The sequence below is a fragment of the Limanda limanda genome, chromosome 21 (assembly GCF_963576545.1).
Source record: "Limanda limanda chromosome 21, fLimLim1.1, whole genome shotgun sequence".
Lineage (NCBI taxonomy): Eukaryota > Metazoa > Chordata > Actinopteri > Pleuronectiformes > Pleuronectidae > Limanda > Limanda limanda.
This window is the reverse complement of record NC_083656.1, coordinates 16,946,392-16,967,572: the sequence shown is the minus strand read 5'-3', so window position 1 is coordinate 16,967,572 and position 21,181 is coordinate 16,946,392. Positions and strand designations below refer to the sequence as shown.

The window sequence follows — 21,181 nt, the reverse complement described above, 5'->3', positions numbered from 1 at the left end:
AATGGTGCAATACCGCCACCTCCTGGACAATGTTGTGAATCATGTGAGTCTTTTCCCAGAAAGTTAAATACAGCGGTGGACTTTCGTACAATAAATATATAATATATGAGACATAAATCATGTGTCATTTTACTTTTCATGTTCAATTTAACTAGGTAAAGAATTTCACAGATGTAAGTTTAAAAAAAAAATCCAAGTATAATAATTGTAGTTATTTCTAACTCATGAGTAAACAAATGAGAAGAAACTTCATGTTTAAGGCCATTTTATTTTATACTGAACAATTGTAGTTTACAGACTCAAGTGGGAACACAATCTTTCGTATGAACCACAATGACGTAATATGGAAATACAAACAAACAAAATAAAAAAACATTTAACATGGGGGGATGGTGCAATAAACATTGTTTATTATTCTAAACTGTTTTTCTTTCACATCAGGTGGAAAGACAAGGTACTAAAGCATTTGTTTGAAAGCATTTTTGTCCCCGCGCTCGATGACTTGTCTCTGGACTCGATGCAAATAAACAGTGTAGGTGGTTGACTACTTCAGTCTGAGCGGGTAAACCAGTGGATCGCAGAGCGGCTGCTACGTGATGTTAGAATTCAACCCAGATAAACTAATCCAGGATTCTTCATACATAGACTGTTTATAAAGATGATATTTGAGCGAGGAGCAGTGGGTGTAGTCAGGGGTTTCACAGCTGGGAGTTGTAGTTGAATTGTTGGTTTATTTCCTGGAGAGAGCCAATGAGCGGGCCGCTAGACTTCCACCCGGAAGTGTAGAGACTCAGGTAGTAGCCTACATGCTGTGGGCTCGGTGCTGTGTGTGTTTAGTCAAGACAGAGATATCAACATATAAACGTCTTCTAAATGCTACGTAGCAGGAGTCCTGAGTCAAAATGGCGCTTGCGCGAATGAGGAACACGAAGGGCGCCAATAACACAGAGATAGAAAAGAAAATCAAAAGGTAAGTGAAAGAAACGAGGGCAGTTTCCTGTGTGATCTTCTGTCAGGTCGCTGTCATGCTGCACAGGGAGGGGACACTTTCACCTGCACCTAGCTAAAACCATGGCAGCACTGACCAGCTGCTACCGACACTACAGAGGGAAACCGACACAATAACAACACGCTAATGTCTGATGTGTGTTTGTCTTTACTCTGCAGTGAATGGGAGTCAGCTGTTATTATCTGTGCCAGGGCCACGTATCACACTGTCACTGACACTAATGACTAAAAAACAATCTGAAAACAGGCTCTTTAACAAACCGTAGGACGAAACTATAGAGACATGCTGGAATAGAATAATGAATAAATTAGATCAATAACAAATTAAATAAAACATCTTTTAATCAATTCTGAAATAGATAAGCAGTCACAAATCGTCTGATGCAATAACCAATTTATAGTTTAACCATACACAAATTCAACCAATTATACAGAACTTGAAAGTATATAAATACAGTAAAAAAGTGCATAGTTTATTATATGAAAATAAATGTTTTCATATAGTCAGAAATAAAAACTTCTAACCATATGTTTGTGAAAGGCTCATATCAGTGTATTTTTTTTGGAAAATAAATAAAGTGATTAGGCTCTAATGATAAATAAATGCTGTTGGTTGTATTATATATATGTATTGACAATACATAGTATTTTTTGTCAAATGTAAGTAGAAATACTCATAATTTCTGCAGTGTTTGTTGTGTGTAAAATAAAAAATCATCAGATTGGCACATCTCAGTAAGCCCAAATGCTGGCTCATATTGAAGTAGTATAAAGTTTACGAGTACCCCCCTTGTGAGAAATTGGAATAAAGATAAAAGAACTGTCTGCACCTGCTCTTCAATTTTTAAATGTTGAATTGACAACACTGCTACAATCAGCCAAATGATGGCAATCTTTTTTTAATTGTCTTGTCAGAGGTAATGCTTTGAGGCAGGGATCTGCGTGGAGGGGGTACCGAGGACTCGTGGCCTTGCTGCTGTTTGTGCTCTCTGTGTGTGGGGCTTCTACGTGGTGGTACCTGAGCTCTCTGGACCGGGACGTTACAGAAACACTGGTCAGACGGGGGGAGCTGGTCTCTCCTCAGCCCAGAGTCTTTACAGTCGAGTGCTCCGAAGACTATGAGAACTACCAACGCTATCCAGGTGAGTCTCCGGTCCTTGCACGATGATGTGTCTGGGAGTTAGCTGGCAGCCATCTGCTGTGTCAACATAAGTGGGATGGGATCAGGCCACACCTATTTAATGAAAAAAAACCTTGTTAACCCAGTGGCACTTTGTGTTTTCAAAACTGCAGTCAAACAATTTTTACAACAGTTTCACTGTGAGTCAGTGCAGCAGCCACTAGATGGCAACATAGCACAAGTCTACTTGATCATAATATTAGTAAAAGTGAAGTTTTGACCACCAGGGTCCACTGAATAATGTTTGAAACCCATACAATAGTTGTGTGGAAGCAAATAGGGACAAGCAAAACACAAAACTGCAATAAGGGTCTAAAATACAAACTCCTTTAAAGCAACACTATGTAAGTTTTACTGAGCAGCAGCGCCCCCTGCAGCCAAACATGGTTATTTAATCTGTTGGGCTCTGTGTCCGTGTTCATGTAGATAAAAAATAAAGTATATAAATGTGTCGACTGGAGCTCTGATTGCGTGCTTCCATTCACTGAACTGAAACACAACTGAAAGTTGGATATTACCCATCATCCCTAGCTGTAGCAAATACACCAAACTCTGTTGACAATTGCTAGTATTTTAAAAGTTTCCTCACTGAATATTGGAGAGATACGCTGGTTTTTAATTACTCTTTTGAACTGATCCTCAGTTCAGCATTACTCTAAAACCTGCTAGTCCTGATTCTGACTCATTAAATTGTGACTATCAGTCAGTTCATACATTTCTCACAGGAGATCGTACCCACTTACCAAAGAGCAAGAACAGACGTTCAGGGTGAGGAGTAGGAATGAAGGAGGAAACATTCTCTCTTTTCCAAGTTAGCATATCATGAAACTAGTTTTAATGCTGCTATTTTATGTTTAAATAATCTGCATGGTGTTGCACAAAATATATGTGCATGACCTGCGGGACGTTTGTCAAGTCAGATATATTTATATAGCACATTAAAAAAATCGGTTATTGAGCCAAAGTACTTTGCAATCATAGGAAAGGAACAGGAGCGTTGAAAAGGTGTGTGTGTGTGTGTGTGTGTGTGTGTGTGTGTGTGTGTGTGTGTGTGTGTGTGTGTGTGTGTGTGTGTGTGTGTGTGTGTGTGTGTGTGTGTGTGTGTGTGTGTGTGTGTGTGTGTGTGTGTGTGTGTGTGTGTGTGTGTCTGGGTGTGCTGACACCACGCTCCTCTCCTAGTGATAAATTCGTCATCAGTTTCACCGTTCTCGCTGTTTTATAACATCTGACTTGAGCTTCAGCTGGGACTCGCATTCCAATCCTTATTTGCTGACATTAATTTATTCATCCTTGCAGTTGGTGAGGATGAAAGCTGAAACTAAAAGTTGTGATTGGTCCTGTTGGTGCCTGTCTGTATCTTTTTCTACCCACAGCATAAATATTTATTTTTACACCTTGATCAAACGAGAAAAGATTCTCTGACGTAAAATGACCACAATGTTTATTGAATTGATTTTACGTGTGTCAGAGATGATTCTTCATGAGATATGTGATCCAGTGAACTTGTGTGTCATTTCTCTCTGTTTAATGAACCTTGTGCTGCTGTAGAATTCAACAGCATTTGGTTCAAGACCTGTATGGATGGGCTAACGACATGTTACAGGTCTGAGCGAGTAACATTTCTATGTCACAAATGTGAGCCGGTTAATAAATCTACCTCAATGAATGAAAACTGATATGTTTATTATGAATGAAGCATCTTAAAAGACAAACATTTACTACTTATTCCTATTTCTCCTTTCTTATCTTATTTGCAACTCTCTTGTTTCTCTAAAACTAAAAAAAATGCATTAATTATATCACCGGTGAAACGAGAGGGAGTTTTAGCAATGAGAGGGTACAAATTGGAAATTTTTCTTGTTAAAGATGTGGGCTGCTCGGAATACAAACTGTGCATCTCCAGTGTCTCAATATAACAGCAGGAGGCTCCAGCTTCGAGCAATAAATTACAATTGTCAAGCAGCTGCAGAGAAGAGCTGAATTTGTGTGGATTTAATGAACAGAACTCTGATGAATCTCTTACCTTGCACTTTCTTCTTCAGCTAACCACCATCTCGCTCCCTCTCTTGGGCCCAGAGCCTCCAAAAGCAGAGGAAAGTGCATGTAGTTGTTATTTTAAACCGTCTCTTGCTCACTTCTCTCCCAGGATGCACGCCTCAGACGTGTGGCCGTGCAGTAACAGACAGCGTGGTAACGAGGGAGGAGGCTCAGGTCCTCAAGAGGTAATCACACAGAGTGCAGGGTGTCTTATTTCTGTCTCTGCCTCTTTGTTTTTTCCATTCACTGTCCCCTGTCTGTGTCGTGCAGGTGAATATTTCTTTATGCTTTCTGTTTCTGACACGCAGGCTGGCTGAGAGGGGGCTAGCACTGGCTGGTTCAGATGGAGGAGTGAGTATATCATAAATTAAATGATTTGAATAACATAATGATGAAACAGGGATTAACACACATTGTAACTAATAAGGGGGTTTGATGTGTCCTTTCTCCATGTTACTTTATATGAGGCCAATTTGGTGGTTTTGCATGTTTTCCCCAAAATCTTTGCTCACCTTTTTATAAAGTATAACATAAACATGTATGTTTACAAGTATGACATCTAAAGCAGCTGCAACAGTTAAACTCACTACATCCAGATTTGTATTTCAATCTGCCCTAAACTGCACACACTCATAAATATGCTTTTTTTCATTGAGATTCATGAATTATTATCTGAGAATTTAAGGAAAATGCTTTTTGAAAATATGCTGACGTTTTAAAGAAAGTAAAAAAAAATAATTCAAAGGGTTTTTCCTGATCCATAGTGTATCCCTCCACCGAGTTTTGAAGTAATCTGTTCTGTAGTTTTTGTGTAATCCTGCTACGTAAAAAAAAACCTGACAAACAAACACGGCCTGCTCGGCAGAGGTGATTAATGATCTTTATTGTCGGGGTCATTATTACATTATTGTATTGCAAACTGTGGTGCATTCGGGATAAATGTCAACTTTATATCCAAAATGTCAACTTTGGTGTGAAAACACACTGTTCTGCAAAACAATTTCTCAACCATTGTTCAACACCATAACAAAGTAACAGAAGGGCAGGGTGTGGTCCTATATCCTAAGACTTAACTGGCTGAAAAAGGTGTAGTTCTAGTTTTTTAAAAGACAACTACCACTTCCAGCTGTAGTAACCCTAGCCGTACATTGAATCAACTCTATCTTATTATTCACTGTGCCCTGTAGCGTGTGGGTCAGTTTCTCCAAAGTGTTTAGACAGGACATCATGTGTCCGCATTAGTAACCACTGATGATAAATGATAATATGATCATTTCATTTTCGGATTTTCATCACAGATATGATAAACCAATCAGCCCAGAAAACCCTTATGTGCCCAAATATTTAATTCTGAGTCTCTGCTGTGATGGAGCTCTCTTGGCACTAGAGGGCCGGCTGGTACAATAAACAGAGTGCCGACTTGATTTGCTGCTCTGGCAGATGAAATGTGGAGTCCTATCGCTGGCATGCCCTACGTCCTTGCTCTCCATCTGGTCCCCAGCCAATACAGAACCTATTTATGGAGTGTTAAGACACTTAAGTGAAGGGGATGGGAACAGCAGGGGGGGCTTTTCTGGCTTGAGAAAAAAACAGAGCAGGGTCCCCAAGGAGTTGACAACCAAGAAAGCCACAGAGGGAACGGAGCTGAACCGTGAAACGATTAATGTGTCATGCATGTGTTCATCAACAGCCTGCTATTTCTTTATCAAAACTGATTTCTCATTTGTGCTAATGTCTGTTTTAACTTGAACCCCTGCAGGCTTCCATACTGGACCTGCACTCTGGAGCACTATCGATGGGAAAACAGTTTGTCAACATCTACAGGTGGGGAACTACTCACCTCTTGTCCTCATTTGATTTCTCTCTAGCGATAAATAAACTCAATAAACTATGGTAACAGTGTCACTGCTGTTGGTCCTTCTGAGCTGTATTCTCCAGGTCCAGTGATCCATACAACCCTCATTCATCATTGCCAGCAGGAGTCTCATGATCCTTCTCCCTCCCTTAATTTCTCCCTCAGTTCCCTCCCATTTCTCCTTCCTGTCCCATTGAGCATCCTGCTGACATCAGACCCTCAGGGACCATCAGGCTTTTAATCAGGCAGCAATAATTATAGAGCACCCATCTCTTCCCTCCCTTCATGCCCCACTTGGGACTTCCTCATGTGAGGCATTCAGACGTTTACTATCTGCTGTGTTTGGATGGCTGGGCCCGAGTAAGTGCACACTATACACTGTGCTGTGAATCGTTAATTTATGCTAACAGATTGGATCCCCCCCCCCACCTGTCTATGCTGTGGCTGTCTGTTCATGTGTCTCTGATTGACTGTCTGCACCTGGAACTATCTGTGGCTGTGTGATGTGCCCGCAGGTACTTTGGGGATGACATCGGGGACGTGTTCACAAAAGAGGATTTCGAGCTGTACAGGTGACATTTACAAATCAGTCATGCATTCAGTGTATATTTTGAGTTTTGATTCAAAATGAGATACCTGACATTTCCTGAACTAGTGACACACAGTGCAACAGATGGTACTTTTTACAACATTATAGCAAACTTAACTCCTTGCTAGGGCTCTCACTTTTTCATGCAATGACATGCAATGCGTTCAAATATATTTGTATATCTTCGAATAATAATTCATATTAATGTCGCTAGTGTACAAACTTGATGTACAGAGTTTTTCCCTACATCTATTCATTGATTGTGCTCATCATATATTGTGGAAGCCTCTTGTTGGTGTTGGAAGTAGGAAAAACCATCATGAGAGCCAACATGAAACGATTATAAATATGGACACAAACAATGTGGTAGTAGCAGTTCTAGTCCTAAAGTGTTGGGGCATTCTGTTGCTGCCCAAAGTGGCTCAGTGTATCACGGTTGATAATCATCTGACCTTGAAGTGATTCATTTCAATCGTTTCCCCCTGACATGTTGTGTGTTTTTTTTTTCACCGTCAGAGACGTACGTGGGCGAATCCAGGCGGTTATTGCTGAGACGTTTGATTTGGACCCCAGTCTGATGTACCTCACCAAGCCCACCTTCTTTTCCAGAATCAACAGCACGGAAGCCCAGACCCAACACGATGAGTACTGGCACCCACATATAGATAAGGTAAATCACAATAATTGCCCTAAAACCCACGTGGTTCCAATGTGCTTCTAGACTGTATATATTCAGAGATGGGAAATTAGAGGTTGAATATGATCTTTTCTTAAATTAATGTTTGAATTTCAAATAAAAAGTGACAGCTTAGAAAAGTTTGCAGAAAGAGCCATAATGGAAGAATGCAATGCAGAAGAGTGTGTACACACAGTCGCAAACCACATGGAGAGTGTGCTGTGTGCATGTTCTGGGACTGGGTTCACTGTTCACTCAACCAAGTTACTTCATCTGCATAAGGTGGAGGCGGATGCAGCCTCCTGGCTGCTTCCATGTGGATTTTTTCCATATATGTCCAACTGGGAAGTGATCCAGAGGAAGACCCCAAACTGCGAGTAAATTAACTGGTTAAATGGTTCACGTCATACACTGTTCCTTCTTTATAAATACCAGTGCCTGTTCTACACCGGCCTGTTTGCTTGGCCAGTGGTAATGCTGTTTGCAGCTTTCTCTCTTTTCCTGTAAAAGTGACTGATGATATACTAGATTCCGTTATTGATTGTCTCCTTCTTTGTTTTTCACTTTGTTAATTGACATGAGAATTTAAAGTTGTCTTGGGATGGAGAAATGACCATAATATAAGTTTTAAACAAATACTTGTTAAACCCATGGATTAGAAACGAATAAGTAAATAAATTTAGATATAAAAAAATAAATGTAGAAATTTTAATTAATGAATGAATGCTGTGAATGGATATAAAACAGACTGATAGACCAAAGCAAAAAGATTTCCCTTCAAAAATATTTAAGCAAATAGTACCAAGACTTTCTTATGAACACAAAAATATTAACAAAACTTCACACAAGTCGTTGAGAAGAGTTGAGTGCACTGCGTAGAGCTGGTTGTTTTTGTTGGAATATAACAAATGTGATGTGTGATTAATCTATAAACAAAAAATACAAAAAACCCACATGAAACACTCCAGTGCTGACAGGGATGTAACAGACCGCTCCAAAAACAGCCAACAGGTGAACAGAATGGAAACACGTAGTCACATATTTCAGACCTCTGAATGAAATAGATTCCTCAGTTCTCTAAGCAAAAAGCTTGTCTAATTGTCTTTATTAAGAAAAAGTGAAACTGTATGGCAACAAAACTGTTAGACAGCACAGTTCATTTTGGATTTTGCTTTATCTGTCTTCAGATTGCAGCCTGAACTTCAGACTATAATCCATTTAGTTTTTTCCTTTTAACTACTTCTATATATAAACCTTCCCAACCAAAGGTCTGATAAGGAAAACAGGTTAGGAGTCACCTGCAGTGGATCCCATGAGGCCAAAGCAAAACAGGAGTGATTGACATATTGGGCACAGACACATGGCTGATATACTCCTGTGACAGGAAAACTCGGCATTTCAGCTTTTAGACATGTTCTGTGATCTCTGGAGAATTGGGTCCGTCCTTTCTCCGCAGTTGTCCTTTCACACATGCACACTGCAGCGGGGGGTTCTCTTCTCAGACGTGTTCACAACAGCAATAAATTGTGGCGATCACGTGTTTTTTCATTTTAAAGCAGATCAAAGGTGGCACCGGCTCCTATCACCAAAAACTGTTGACATCTTCATCTGTGTCATCTACGTGTATAGCTCCGCTCTTTCTTCACGGAGTATTTATATTAATTAATTTAGTCACATGTTCGATGCATCATTAACTCCCCAACTCGCTCACAGTGAATCCAGCGGATTGTTCACTCATTTCATTTGATTCTGCTGACTTTCTGCAGACTTTATACTATTGGACCTGGCGGAGAAAGTCCACAGAAACTCTGGAGGCTCTCAGTAGAACATTTTAGTTCACACATACACCTCCTCCGGAGAAACTCAGGGGATCTCTGGAGCACAGTGCATGTCTGGAAGCAGCTTATGATAAACTGTGTTCTGTTCTTTTTGTGGTCAAAAAGTTAGGGTTAGGGTTTGCACCATGTACACATAAAGCACCCGTACAATATGAGGATGAAAATCTTCACATGTTGTACAAAGTGGTCACGATGAAGCCCTGCAGAAGATTTTTTTAGCTGGATGAGATCCAGCAGTGACACTGTAAGTGCACACGACTGTTGTAGAGCAGGAGCCAAAGTTACAAACAGGTGCTCAAACAAATAATCTTTTACTTTCAAAAAGCAGTGCAGCTGAGAATGACTTTTAGTCCCTAGTAAATGTCAAGCACCAAAAGCACTAGATTCTGTGTTTCTCTGTGCTCCACAGCATTTCTCCATTTGACTCAATCTGCCTTGTATCTGCTTGTTTGTAATGCAGCTTTCTTTGATAAACTGTCACTGTCCCAGCCCAACCTGAGATTACCCTGATAATGTCATGTAATGATTTGTTAGAATGAAACCTCAAAACGTTTGATTTTTGTGTTAGCTATTTTCATCGGCTGGATATCATCCCCATGAAAAGTTTTTATATATGTCTGACAATGATAACCAACTACTCATCAGTATAATTGTGATTGTGTTTTTTAAAATGGCATTTAATTTCTACTTGTTTTAACCTTGAGGGAATTGGATGATCGATGGTTCAGTTGATGGGTTTGTTCACTGCTGAAACTGAGACCGAAATGTAAATCTATAGGATTTAATATCATGATATTTAAGACTGATGTTTATTGTGATACAGATGCTAAATAAGGGCTTAGATGCAGGGAATACTCGGGAGGTCAGATGTAGGTAAGAAAAGGCACCAAACGTTTATATGAGAGATCAGTCCAAGGAAGGGAATTGGCCAAGGTGCAGGTAGTAATGCCAAAAACCTTATAATGAGAAACAATTCCAATATTCTGTCCCATATATATGTATATATATATATACACACACACTCACACTCACACTCACACTCACACATACACACACAAACATTACCTCCGGGTAATGAGTGACACATCTCTGAGGACAGATATTAATAACCACTTTTGAATTGGGCCTATATGTACATGTTATCATTAATAACAGTATACTTTAGCTGCCAGTCATCAGTCATCAGGATGTTAGTCTTGTCACTGAGAGCATGGTGTCAGCCAAAGGTAGTTTTTTATCTCAATACAGCTCTGTGTTCAGATACAGAGAGCAGCCAGCAGCCAGTATTATGTGGAGAAGGTTACTCTGTAGTCCTGATTATCTCAATGCAGATACTGTCTTCCTCTCTCACAGGTAACTTATGGCTCTTTTGACTACACCTCTCTTTTATACCTGTCTGACTACGGCTCTGACTTCACCGGAGGACGATTTATCTTCATGGACCAAAATGGAAATCGGACAGTGGAACCTCGGGCAGGTAACTATACTACGAAAACTGCCCAACGCAGTGTCACACAGTGCTTTTCTCCATTCAGCCTTTAAAAACGGTGATTTGTGACCTTCTGTAAGGAAAGTTACTGTAAAACCAGACTACCAGTAGTAACACCTGATGACCCCGGGCTCCAGCCATTTAAGCCAGTTAATCCAGTCATAGAATAAGTGGTGAATATTTAGAGGATGTCCTTATCACAGCCATGTTTAAATAATAATTGCTGTACTCAGCTGAATTAGTATAACTGGAGGTGATTGTAGCACTCAAACATGTGTGGCAAAGAGTTCATAATCCTCTGTAAGTGGGGAATCAGCAGCACAGACTGCTGCACAGGCTTAGGGGACTATAGGCTTTACAATTCTTGTGGTACCCTGTGGGTTAGCCATAACGGCCACTTGATCTCCGGTAGCTTTTGTGTGTTAATGCATTCTGCATAGACCAAAAATACATAAGTATAATAAATTGATATTTTAAAGTTACCTGTGCAAAAATAAATTCTGGAGGCATCAAGGGAACTTGAGGCAAATGTGAGTGAGGGGAAATTGGATTCGTTCTCTTGGGAACCAGGGAATGAGTATGCCATCATGTTTCGGACAACCGTTGAATTGGATGGTGTGCTTTCTACTCCTGTGCTCTAGTTTTTGCGCTGCCATTTTGATTATGTGCTCCATTTTCAACTTATCAATTCCATTATCGCAAAGTTAAAATTTGGAGCAAGGTGAAGAATAAAACATGTAGCTTTGTAAGGTCATGAAAGGACACCACTTATGAATTAAAACTTAAGAGAGAGAGGGAGACCAGTTTGCCATCACATATGACCTCTGGCAGACTGGTTGTTATAATGAAAGTAATAATAATAATAATAATAATTACATACTGTAGCCCTCAAATTTAAGAAATTATTAAATTCTCTTAGGGATTTATACTGTACAACCTACAACAAACTATGACCGGTTACTCCAGAAATGGTTCGGTGGATGTGCACTTGACTGAATTTGTAACAGATGTTGCAGCCAAAGCTCAACTAAATGGAAAAGACTGCCACAGCATGCAAAGGACAAATCTACAGTAGAGGGGAAATGTGTTAACATAGATTTTCTCACCTGACAGTCTGGACAATGGTCTGAACCAAAGTGTATGACTTTGTTACATTGTTCTTACATTTGATACAGTTAGGTTTGGTTTCAGATTGCAATTTAGGAAGTGGACTAAAGGCTTTTGTATCTGTATCCTGTCTTCATTGTTGAGGAATTTTTGCCACTATATATTATGTATACAATGAATATTACACATTATATATATACACCATTAAGAGAATAGTGCCTGTCTAATTCCACAGATACTCCCTTCTATCTCTAAGCAGTACCCAAGGTCAGGTTATAGATAAAGGACCAACCAGCAGTACATTGTCGTGCCTACGCTCAGGGACTTTCATATCTAACTCAGACGCACCAGACAGAGACACTAGTCGCAAGACGTTAGGACACAGTGTCATTTGGAAAAGCATATCTATACTTAACTATCCCATAGTATGCGAACACCTATGTATCATTGAGAGTGACAGCAATTCTAGCCATTCATTGATGTGCTGTTGGAATGGGTGACGCCCAGTAGAGAAGATATACTTGTATTCGCTAAACTATTTGAAGAAAGTTTTTCTTTTTATTTGAAGGGAGGAATTGAAGTGGTAATTTCATTGCCACTGTAATACCATTATGGTATCACTTCCATTAAAATGTACATCCTCATTGTTAAAACATTATATCATCAGAGACAAACACTACAAGCAATCCTGCAAGCAGCTCCCGTTTTTTCTTCTTCATCTATTATTAAATTATAATAACTTGAAGTTATATTGTGCCTTTGAAGAGACCCAAGGACGCTTTACATGTCTCAGTGGGGATAAAACGAAAAAAGAAAGTAATTCACACAAAACAGGACAGAAATAGACTGAGCACCAATGGCAGGGTGGAGTGTTAACTGAGGCCAAAAACCTTAGTGAACAGGTTGTGTTTGAGGAGTTTTTTGAAGCTGTCCAGAAATGCATCATTGCAGATTTCAGCGTCCCTCCCTTCCCTTTGTCTCACCCCATTGTCCTCAAATTCAACTCCTCTGATACTTGCAGCTTCTCATCAAAGGCAATTCACAAAAAGCAATCCTAATCCTTCACTTCCTCTCTGATAGCTGTCTTTTCTTTTTGCATCCTTCACTATGCCATTTTGACTCCTATCCATCAAACTCCCCATTTGCCAGTACGACATCAGACTCTTGCCCAGTCAGCAAGCAACGGTGAACATGATAAGACCTGGTATTAACATTTATCCTGAGTGATACGATCATAAACGGTCAGGACTGAAGTTTAAACCAGGTCAGTGAAGCATCCCTGGCTGCTGTCTTGTGATAGAGACATGACGCTGACTGAAGGACATATAGAGTGCCTGTGGCATTCAATACTGCCTTGTCTCCTGAGGCAGACTTGTGTGAATAGTGTAGCCGTCTTGCATTAGTGAATGGAGAACCAACCTCCAGGGAACAAGGAGAATAATGACAGCGTTATCTTCAGCCAAATGCAACCTTCTGGGTGAAGACAAAAAAAAAGGGAGGGAGCGGAGTAGGACACGTACAGTCCCTTTAAGGTCCGCCTGGATAGATTTTTAATTCTCAGCGGGGTTTGGAGCAGGCTCCTGAATCTCAATATGACAGACCTGTCAGAGCCACTGATGCAACCTAACCACTGTGATCCCAGCTGTCACTGGGGGTTTTATTTAGAGAAGTGCATCAAGTAGCATACACTGCAGAAATTCATGCATAATGCATCAATAGCCAGGTTCATTTACTTTTCTCTTTGGGCAGCATGCTGGGCAGTTGACTGACAGGTTTTGACTTGGTGAGAATCTGATTCTAATATCTTGATGGATGATGGGTTTGCTGAGAGGTGACAGCCATGAATAAGGTGTAATTATAGCACCAGGAAGACAGTCGGGGCTTGGCTGTCGGTGAGAGCAAATGTCAAGAATGAAACACCAGTGAGCACCAGGAGGATGGCTGCAAGAGTGTTGGTTGTAGACAAAATAAGGAAGACGAAAAAGAGATGGGTGATGAGAAGGGAGTCAGAGGGATGAATGTTGGAAATGTTGAATGTGAGAGCGTCCCCTGAAGGGCATGGAAAGGTGAAGGGTGGGCACAGACAGAAAATGGCTGGGAGATAGATAAAGTGTAGATATGCGATAAAGAGATAGGATGTTGGGCTGGGAATGGCAGATACAAACAGAGCAATTGAAGGACAGAGAGCGGAAAAAGCTCTTCTACCTGTCAGAGGAGCCAATCGGGGGGGAACCTGCCAGCTCAGACAACCACAGGGGAATTAGATAACCTCAGCTGGGCTACCACACCGGCAGCTTGACCTTGGTGGCCACACGCCTGCAAACATACACTGAATACAAGGAAAATGTGTCTGGTTGTCAAGACTACTGGACACATCACAGCTGATGCCTGCAAATGGTCAAAATGTATATACCCTGACTTTCAGTTTATAGTAGCTCCAAGAAACTAGATCCGACACTTCCCACAAGCACACTTCATATGTCCTTCATGTGTGGCACAGGACACATTTGGGTGTTCCGGGCTATTTTGGTGAAGATAAAGCTGAGCTGGAAAGCAATAGTCCATCTTCGTTCTGACCCTCACTTGTCACAATAAGCTTTGGGTAATGACTCTAGAGAACGCGGATCCAAAACGGCTGAGAATAGTTTTTTTTACATTACATTACTTTTGCTCTTTGATCCAAAGAGACTTCAAATAAGAGCATTTTCTTACTGCCACGGTGACCGGACCTCGGACAAGCAGCAGAAAATAGTTAGATGGATTATGCAAGCTCATGCCGAAGACAACATCTTCAGGGTTAATTTCTCAGGTTGACAAAGCTCCTCCATAACCACACCAGACAGTACAGTATACAACTGTTTTCACAAGCTGTACTGGACTCCACACAATCAGTCACTTTGTTTAAAGGCAAGAATGAAAAAAGCTCTTGAGATTTTTTTTTTTTTTTCCAACCATCCGTTAAAAATCCAAAGCTTTTTCTATAAACAATTAACTATAAGACGAGAAAAATTGCAGATTCTCACTATAGCTTGTGATTGTTAAGTATTTCTTGTCATGCTAAGAGTTTAACTTTTGGGGAAAAAACTCTCAAATGGATTTTTGGTCAAACAAATGAATTTAATTAAATTTTTTTAACTCCTGCATCGATTACTATCACTTGGCATCTGACATTCTCCTTCATCAGGACCTTTTCTGGCCTTTTAAATAAGTTAAAAAGTGTAAAACCATTGGAAGGAGAGTTTATCATGTCACCTGCATGTGTGAGAACCACCTCGTGATGGGAGCGTGCCAACAATGTGCCTAACACCAATCCTCAGTGTTTGGATCAGCACAAGTGCATTTGCTATTGAAACAACACAGGAGCTGGAAGGGAAGATGACGATTGCATTGGTCTGAATCTAAAGACCTTTGTGTTGGGCTTGGTCCTGCTTTGCACCGGGTGTGAGTAGCTTCCTGGTGCCTCAGCACTTATTTATTGACCTTCTACTGCTTGTTAGCAGGCTTTCTCCTGTTCAGTCCCCAGACCAGCATTCCTCACCTCATTAAACCTGGGTGGGAAAAGTGAAATAGCCCTTCCCTCATCAACACCATCTTGAAAAAGGCCCTTAACGCCGACTTATCTGCCTTTAATCATCCTGGCCCCCCCGGGAACATCAGACGCCCTGCGGGATTCATCCTCCACTAATTAATTATGAGGCTGTGGGAGGGATCAATACATCGATTGGGCAGTTTGTTGATTTGCTGTGCACTTTGTGTTGTTTACTGGCAGTTGGCCAGCCGCAAACTGGTGTCGCACATCGTCGAACACATTGTTAGCATTGCCCACTCGTCCTGATGGGGTCAGTGATGATAAGGACCTTGTTAAGTCCAAGTAGGTTGATGTGTGGCTGTTTGTACAAACACTATAAATAGACTAGAGGAGGTACTCAAGCAGCAAGGTTGTGTTAAACTGATGACAAGTAGTTTCTCAATGATTGCAATTAGCAAAGAAACTCCGAAGGTAACAGTTATTGAACACTTTTGGTTAAGTCCTCAAACAGAAGCTGTAGTGTCAGTCAATCAGTGTTTCAATTGCTGAGGTTTAGTTTGATCGACTTCCTGTTGAAAAGATTAGATCACGTGATACTGGTAACATTTCTGTACCCAGCAGTTCTTTCTCTGCCTGTGCACCTGGTGTTGCTCTTCAGTTCATCTTGTGTTCACTTCAAACTCAATGATATGTAACATGAATTTACTATTGTACAAATGGAAATACATTTTTTGAAAGCCAAACTTTGAAAATATTATTGTTTGACTTAAGTTATAAACTATTACTTACATGACAATTTCTTATTGACAATCGAAAAAAATGCATATTACCACATTCAAGGACTTTTGGGAAATAAATGAGCATTTTTGTCAAGAGGACGTGTAGTAAAAAGCCAACATAGTACTGTTGCATTTGAAAAGTGAAAGAAACTAAATTTATCCTGTGTTTCAATTCAAAATAAAAGTACCCTGAAGCCACGTATTAAGTAAAGAGAACCACACTCACTCCTCTATTATTCATGATAACTGTTGCAAAAGATCCAGCGTGTGAGGAAAGACTGCAGCCTATCAATCCCACCCACATAGTTTTTCATCGTATCGAGAAATCCAGTATTGCTGGCGTTCAAGTTTTTTTTGGAACATATGAGATGTGTTTTCAGTCTCCACCTAGCTCACTTGACCAAGAAAGCTCAGATGAGACACTGATGTGCAGTGCACAGCAGATCAGAGGATAAACCAACTTTGCTTCAAGTACTAATTAGGTATATGCTTAACTTTTAATGCTAATTGCCTTAATCACATATATTACTGCCAATTGCATAGATATTTTAATTTTCAACTCAACAGTTTAATAAAAAACATCTATATGCAATGAAAAATTTCAATGTAATTTCAATCTTTCTTTAAAATGACATTATCGTTTTACAGCACAGAAGTGTACTGCTGCCACGACAGAAAAATACTGTACGTTATGTTATAACGTAAAAAAACTTTTCATGATAACTTAAACATAAAAATGTCCACATTTAAATGTGATACTGATTGTTTTCTAAACCTGGAACGTGACTTTTTTAAAGAGTGTAATCATTGGTGAAGTCTCCTTTAAATATTCCTCCATTGAGTTACCACTAATCTGCTCTGCTGACTGAACCGAATGTGCTCACTCTTAACGCTGCCAACATTTATACAGGCAACTCCGAGGGATTATATTTTCAGAGATTACTTCATTGTTGCCGATATCTAAAGCTGTGTTGATAATTCCAGCACTTGAAAATGCCCTCTTTTTACAATGACATAAAACATGAGGACCAGCACTTATTGTCTTGCCACTCAAACTGTTTTGTTGTTTTTGCATCAATTTTCTCTATCTCCATTCTTTGGGATTTCAGTGTAAATTCCATTGTTTAACTGTGAGCACTGATTTCCCCTGACATCCTCAGCAGATGCACACACAGACACACATGAACACACACGCACTCAAGTCATCAGCATTCTTTGTAGGGAAAATGGAGCAAACTAATTCAGGCACAGTGATTCCAGCTTTTTATTCACATTCACATAATGAGACAAATCATTGAAGAGGAGCAGAAACTGGAAGTTATGTGACAAGAGTTTGAAAATGTTTTAAATGTAAATCTTTTAATTATGGGATACATCAACAGACTAGACTAGCTATGTAAACATTAATGCAAATGTCTATCTGTGACTGAGCAGTTTGTGCCACAGCTCATTAGCTGGACCAGCGAAGCAAAGCCTCGGATAAATGTAGATAATTCACCCTGAGGCGACCACATCGAACTCGCACTGTGTGTGTGTGTCAGTCTGAGAAAGGATGGTCAAAAATATTTTTAATCAGACAAAAGAATGAATTTCAGCATTTGCTAAAATACCATCCTGGAATAAGTCGAGTGTGTCCTTGAGGCCACTTTATCTTTCTCCGTGGTTCCAGTCTCTTTCTTTTTGTGTTTCAAATTTCCATCAGGTCCAGAAGCGAGGCTGCATAATATGTAGACATTGAATGAAGCCTTCAGTGTTTCGGAGGGATAAGCTTATATTTCTGTCTTTCCAAGATTGTGAATATTATTAATACTGTCTTGTCTGCATTAAGTACAGAGCTGGAGTCAGGATGTGGCTCGCCTGTCTTGGTGTAAAGAAGAAGGAAAAGGAAAGCAACTAGTTTGGATCTGTATAACGCTCAAAATACTCCTAGCAACACTTTAAATTGCTCTAGTTAACACACTACATCATGTTTTTCCGACTTTTGAAGTGAAAGAGTAATTGTGAAAATTTGCTCAAGGTTACAAAATAATGTGACAATGCTGTTCACATTGGACACTGGGTGTCAAGCCGTGACCCAATCAGGAAGTAAACCTCGGTGTCTTTGTGATTGCAACACTTGAGTTTTCAAACTAAAATGGAGCCAAGGTCGCTTGGTTTGTGTCTCACAGGCCTGGAGCAGTGTGATGTAAAAGTAACAAAAGTTTTGTGCGATTTGAAACTAAAATTCATACATGTAGATGTAGCTACAGACTGCTTCCTTCCATCTTCATGCTAAAACAGGCTGTCCTGGCTCAAACACAGACATGGAAGTGATATAGCTATTCTCAATTTACTTTTGGAAATAATGGGATTAAGACATTTGCCATAATATCAATTTATAAATATGAAATAAAATGTTCTTAACAACCAAGTACATTGTCTTAGTTATTAAGCTTTAGCTGTGATAGATGATGCATTCTTGTTCTTTAAATTTATGTTTGAATAAAGTTATTGTCTTGGCCCCCTGTCCTTATGCTAAACTAGGTTAGCTGAGTCCTGACCCCAGCTCTGATTGGAACCCCATAATGATGATATTACCCATGTCATATCAGTCTTAGAAAGAAAGCAAATATGTAATCACACTGTATATCCCAAAAATGTTGAGCCATTCCTTTAAACCATTATTTGGTCTCCTCCTTTCATTCTCCCCGTGCTCAGGACGAGTCTCATTCTTCTCCTCCGGCTCAGAGAACCTCCACCGCGTGGAGAAGGTAGCATGGGGGACGCGCTACGCCATCACGGTGTCCTTCACCTGCGACCCTGCACACGCCATCTCTGATCCGGCCCTGCCCTGAGGCACCCATGGGCCCATGGGTAACGCCATTGCCCACTGGCTTGGACAAACCCTGTAATGAGGGGAACAGGGGGAAGGACAACGGGAGAGATGTGGAAGAAGGTGAAAGGGAAAAAAAATAAGGTTTATATTGAGGTTTCACTGCTAAACTTGATTAACTGTAGTAACACAACTTATCTTCTGTGATTTTTCGATTGTTTTAAGATATTGACTGTTGTCTCTTAAGGATTCTGCTACAGAAAATAAGCCACATGCTCCCCCTTTCTTCTGAAGAGATGTTTTCTTATTTGCTACCTACCTATGTCTTTTTACTCAACTTTCTACAGCAACTGTTTTCTTGTTCTTGATTTTTTTATCTCGCCATCTTAATCACTAGTATTAGGTGTGGTTATGTTCCAAGCAGGTTTCCCACAATCTGCTCCTCTTGATCGTTTTCGGGGACGGCTTGAGCAGAAATTGCTTCTCAACTTTTCAACAGTCTCCGAAAGGCTAAAGTGGGATTGTGTGTTTTCTCTGTGTCTCCACGTGTTTCTCATTTTGAGGTGAGCTGTCAATTATGTGAAGAAGAGATATAGATCTGGAGACTCTCCTATAAAATCAACATTTCATCTCAGAATCCAAGCTCAAACTTGCCTCCACCCGAGGAACACAAGGTGTTTTCTTCTAAGAAGAACCCTCTCCTTTCGCAACAGTGATTGCAGCTTCGACTATGATACTATTTTTCTTCAATGTGGTTGGTGGAGAACGGTTTGAAATAAAATACTGTCAGAACCTGAATTGCCCATGTCTCTTCGATTTCAGCTTTTCACCACCAGACTAATGTTTAGATCTAATTAAATGAATCCATATAATCTGTATTGATTGCTACTGTCTTATAAGCTTGTCTGTTGTGATCCAGGTAGTTGAACTGCAGGAATGAATGGAAAACTGTCAGGCTGCAACTGACCAGATTCAATCAGTAAAAACACATGTTGTACAATGTGCACAGATGATACAAGGAAACACTCGGTGGAGGTAAGGATCTATGGTGCAATAGATAGTGCATAGGACTTTTTTGACAATAAGACAAGTAATTCAAAGTGGGTTTGAGTCCCACCAGAGTCCGGCTTTATACGTTAAACCGTGAATGAAAACTGACAAGATTGAGTGTGTACATGGTCTTCACTGTGTATTATCAATACCACATATTACTCAATGGAGTAATATGTGACATTCTATACAAAAGCCTTATTCCAAGGATTTAAAGGTTGTGGGTTTGATTCACACCAGAGTCAATTTTATACATCAGTTCATTCTCAGCTTAAACTGTCCAACTTTCAGTTTCTGTGATTTCAGTCACACTGAAAAAGTAATTCACACTCATCAAGTTATTCCCACATTCAACACGGACATTAGAGACCATGAAATCTGCCAGGATGACCAATCCGTCAGTTGTGTTATCCAATGTGTACAAACTGTCCAAACAGACTGTAGACATGTGGCTCCGGGCGCAATGGATAGCGCCTTGGACTTCTAGACAACAATTAGGCAAGCAATTCAAAGGTTGTGCGTTCGAGTCCCACCAGAGTCGGTCTCTTTAGATTATATGGATTCATTTAATTAGGTCTAGATATTCAATGTCTCTGCACTTTCAGCATTTCAATATCCAGATTAATGTTAATGTTGATCTGATAAAATAAATCCATATAATCTGTGTTGACTGCTTCTGTCTAATAGAAATGTTTCTTTTGTGAGCCAGACGGTTGAAGAACTGCGTAAATTGGTCAAACCGGAAATCTGCTCAAGAAGTCACTGTGCGTTCTTATCTTCACAGAACAAAGCAGCTTCTCCATTCTCATAACTGCCTCATACTTTCTTAGGTTTGAACCTTACGATGTGTTATTATTTATCTTGCTGTACAACACAGAATCATAAATCCAATGCATGGCATCCCTTTACCACCACGCCATGTTTGTTGTGGTCAGAAACTCTTCACTGCCCTTGAGTGGATTTATGGCTTAACCGTGCCAACATAAGATACTCATGGAAGTATGTGGGCAGTGACTGTTCCATAGTTGGAAACAGACAAATCTCTTATTGTGCATAGAGGCAACATAAAGGAGCCTTTAGAGTAGATGTGGTTAAAATGCAGGAAGCTCGTTCATGCAAACTGCTTTAAAATAGCAGCAGATATTTCCATATAAAGACCTTTCCAGTGGTTGTTGTGCATGTTTTAGCTAGTTTACATAATTTGCATAGAATCTATATGCAGACCATGCTGC

At 40.1% G+C, this 21,181-nt stretch overlaps 1 protein-coding gene across 1 annotated transcript; it reads left to right on the top strand.

Moving 5' to 3' along the window:
• The first annotated feature begins 588 nt into the window (after positions 1-588).
• uts2r2 (urotensin-2 receptor 2) lies at positions 589-19,697 on the top strand. Its single transcript, XM_061094535.1, has 9 exons — positions 589-970; positions 1,924-2,150; positions 4,335-4,410; positions 4,534-4,576; positions 5,985-6,049; positions 6,596-6,652; positions 7,186-7,339; positions 10,537-10,660; positions 18,785-19,697. The coding sequence occupies exons 1-9, from the start codon at positions 903-905 to the stop codon at positions 18,919-18,921; spliced, it is 951 nt and encodes a 316-aa protein (XP_060950518.1). The 5' UTR covers positions 589-902; the 3' UTR covers positions 18,922-19,697.
• The last annotated feature ends 1,484 nt before the right edge of the window (positions 19,698-21,181 follow it).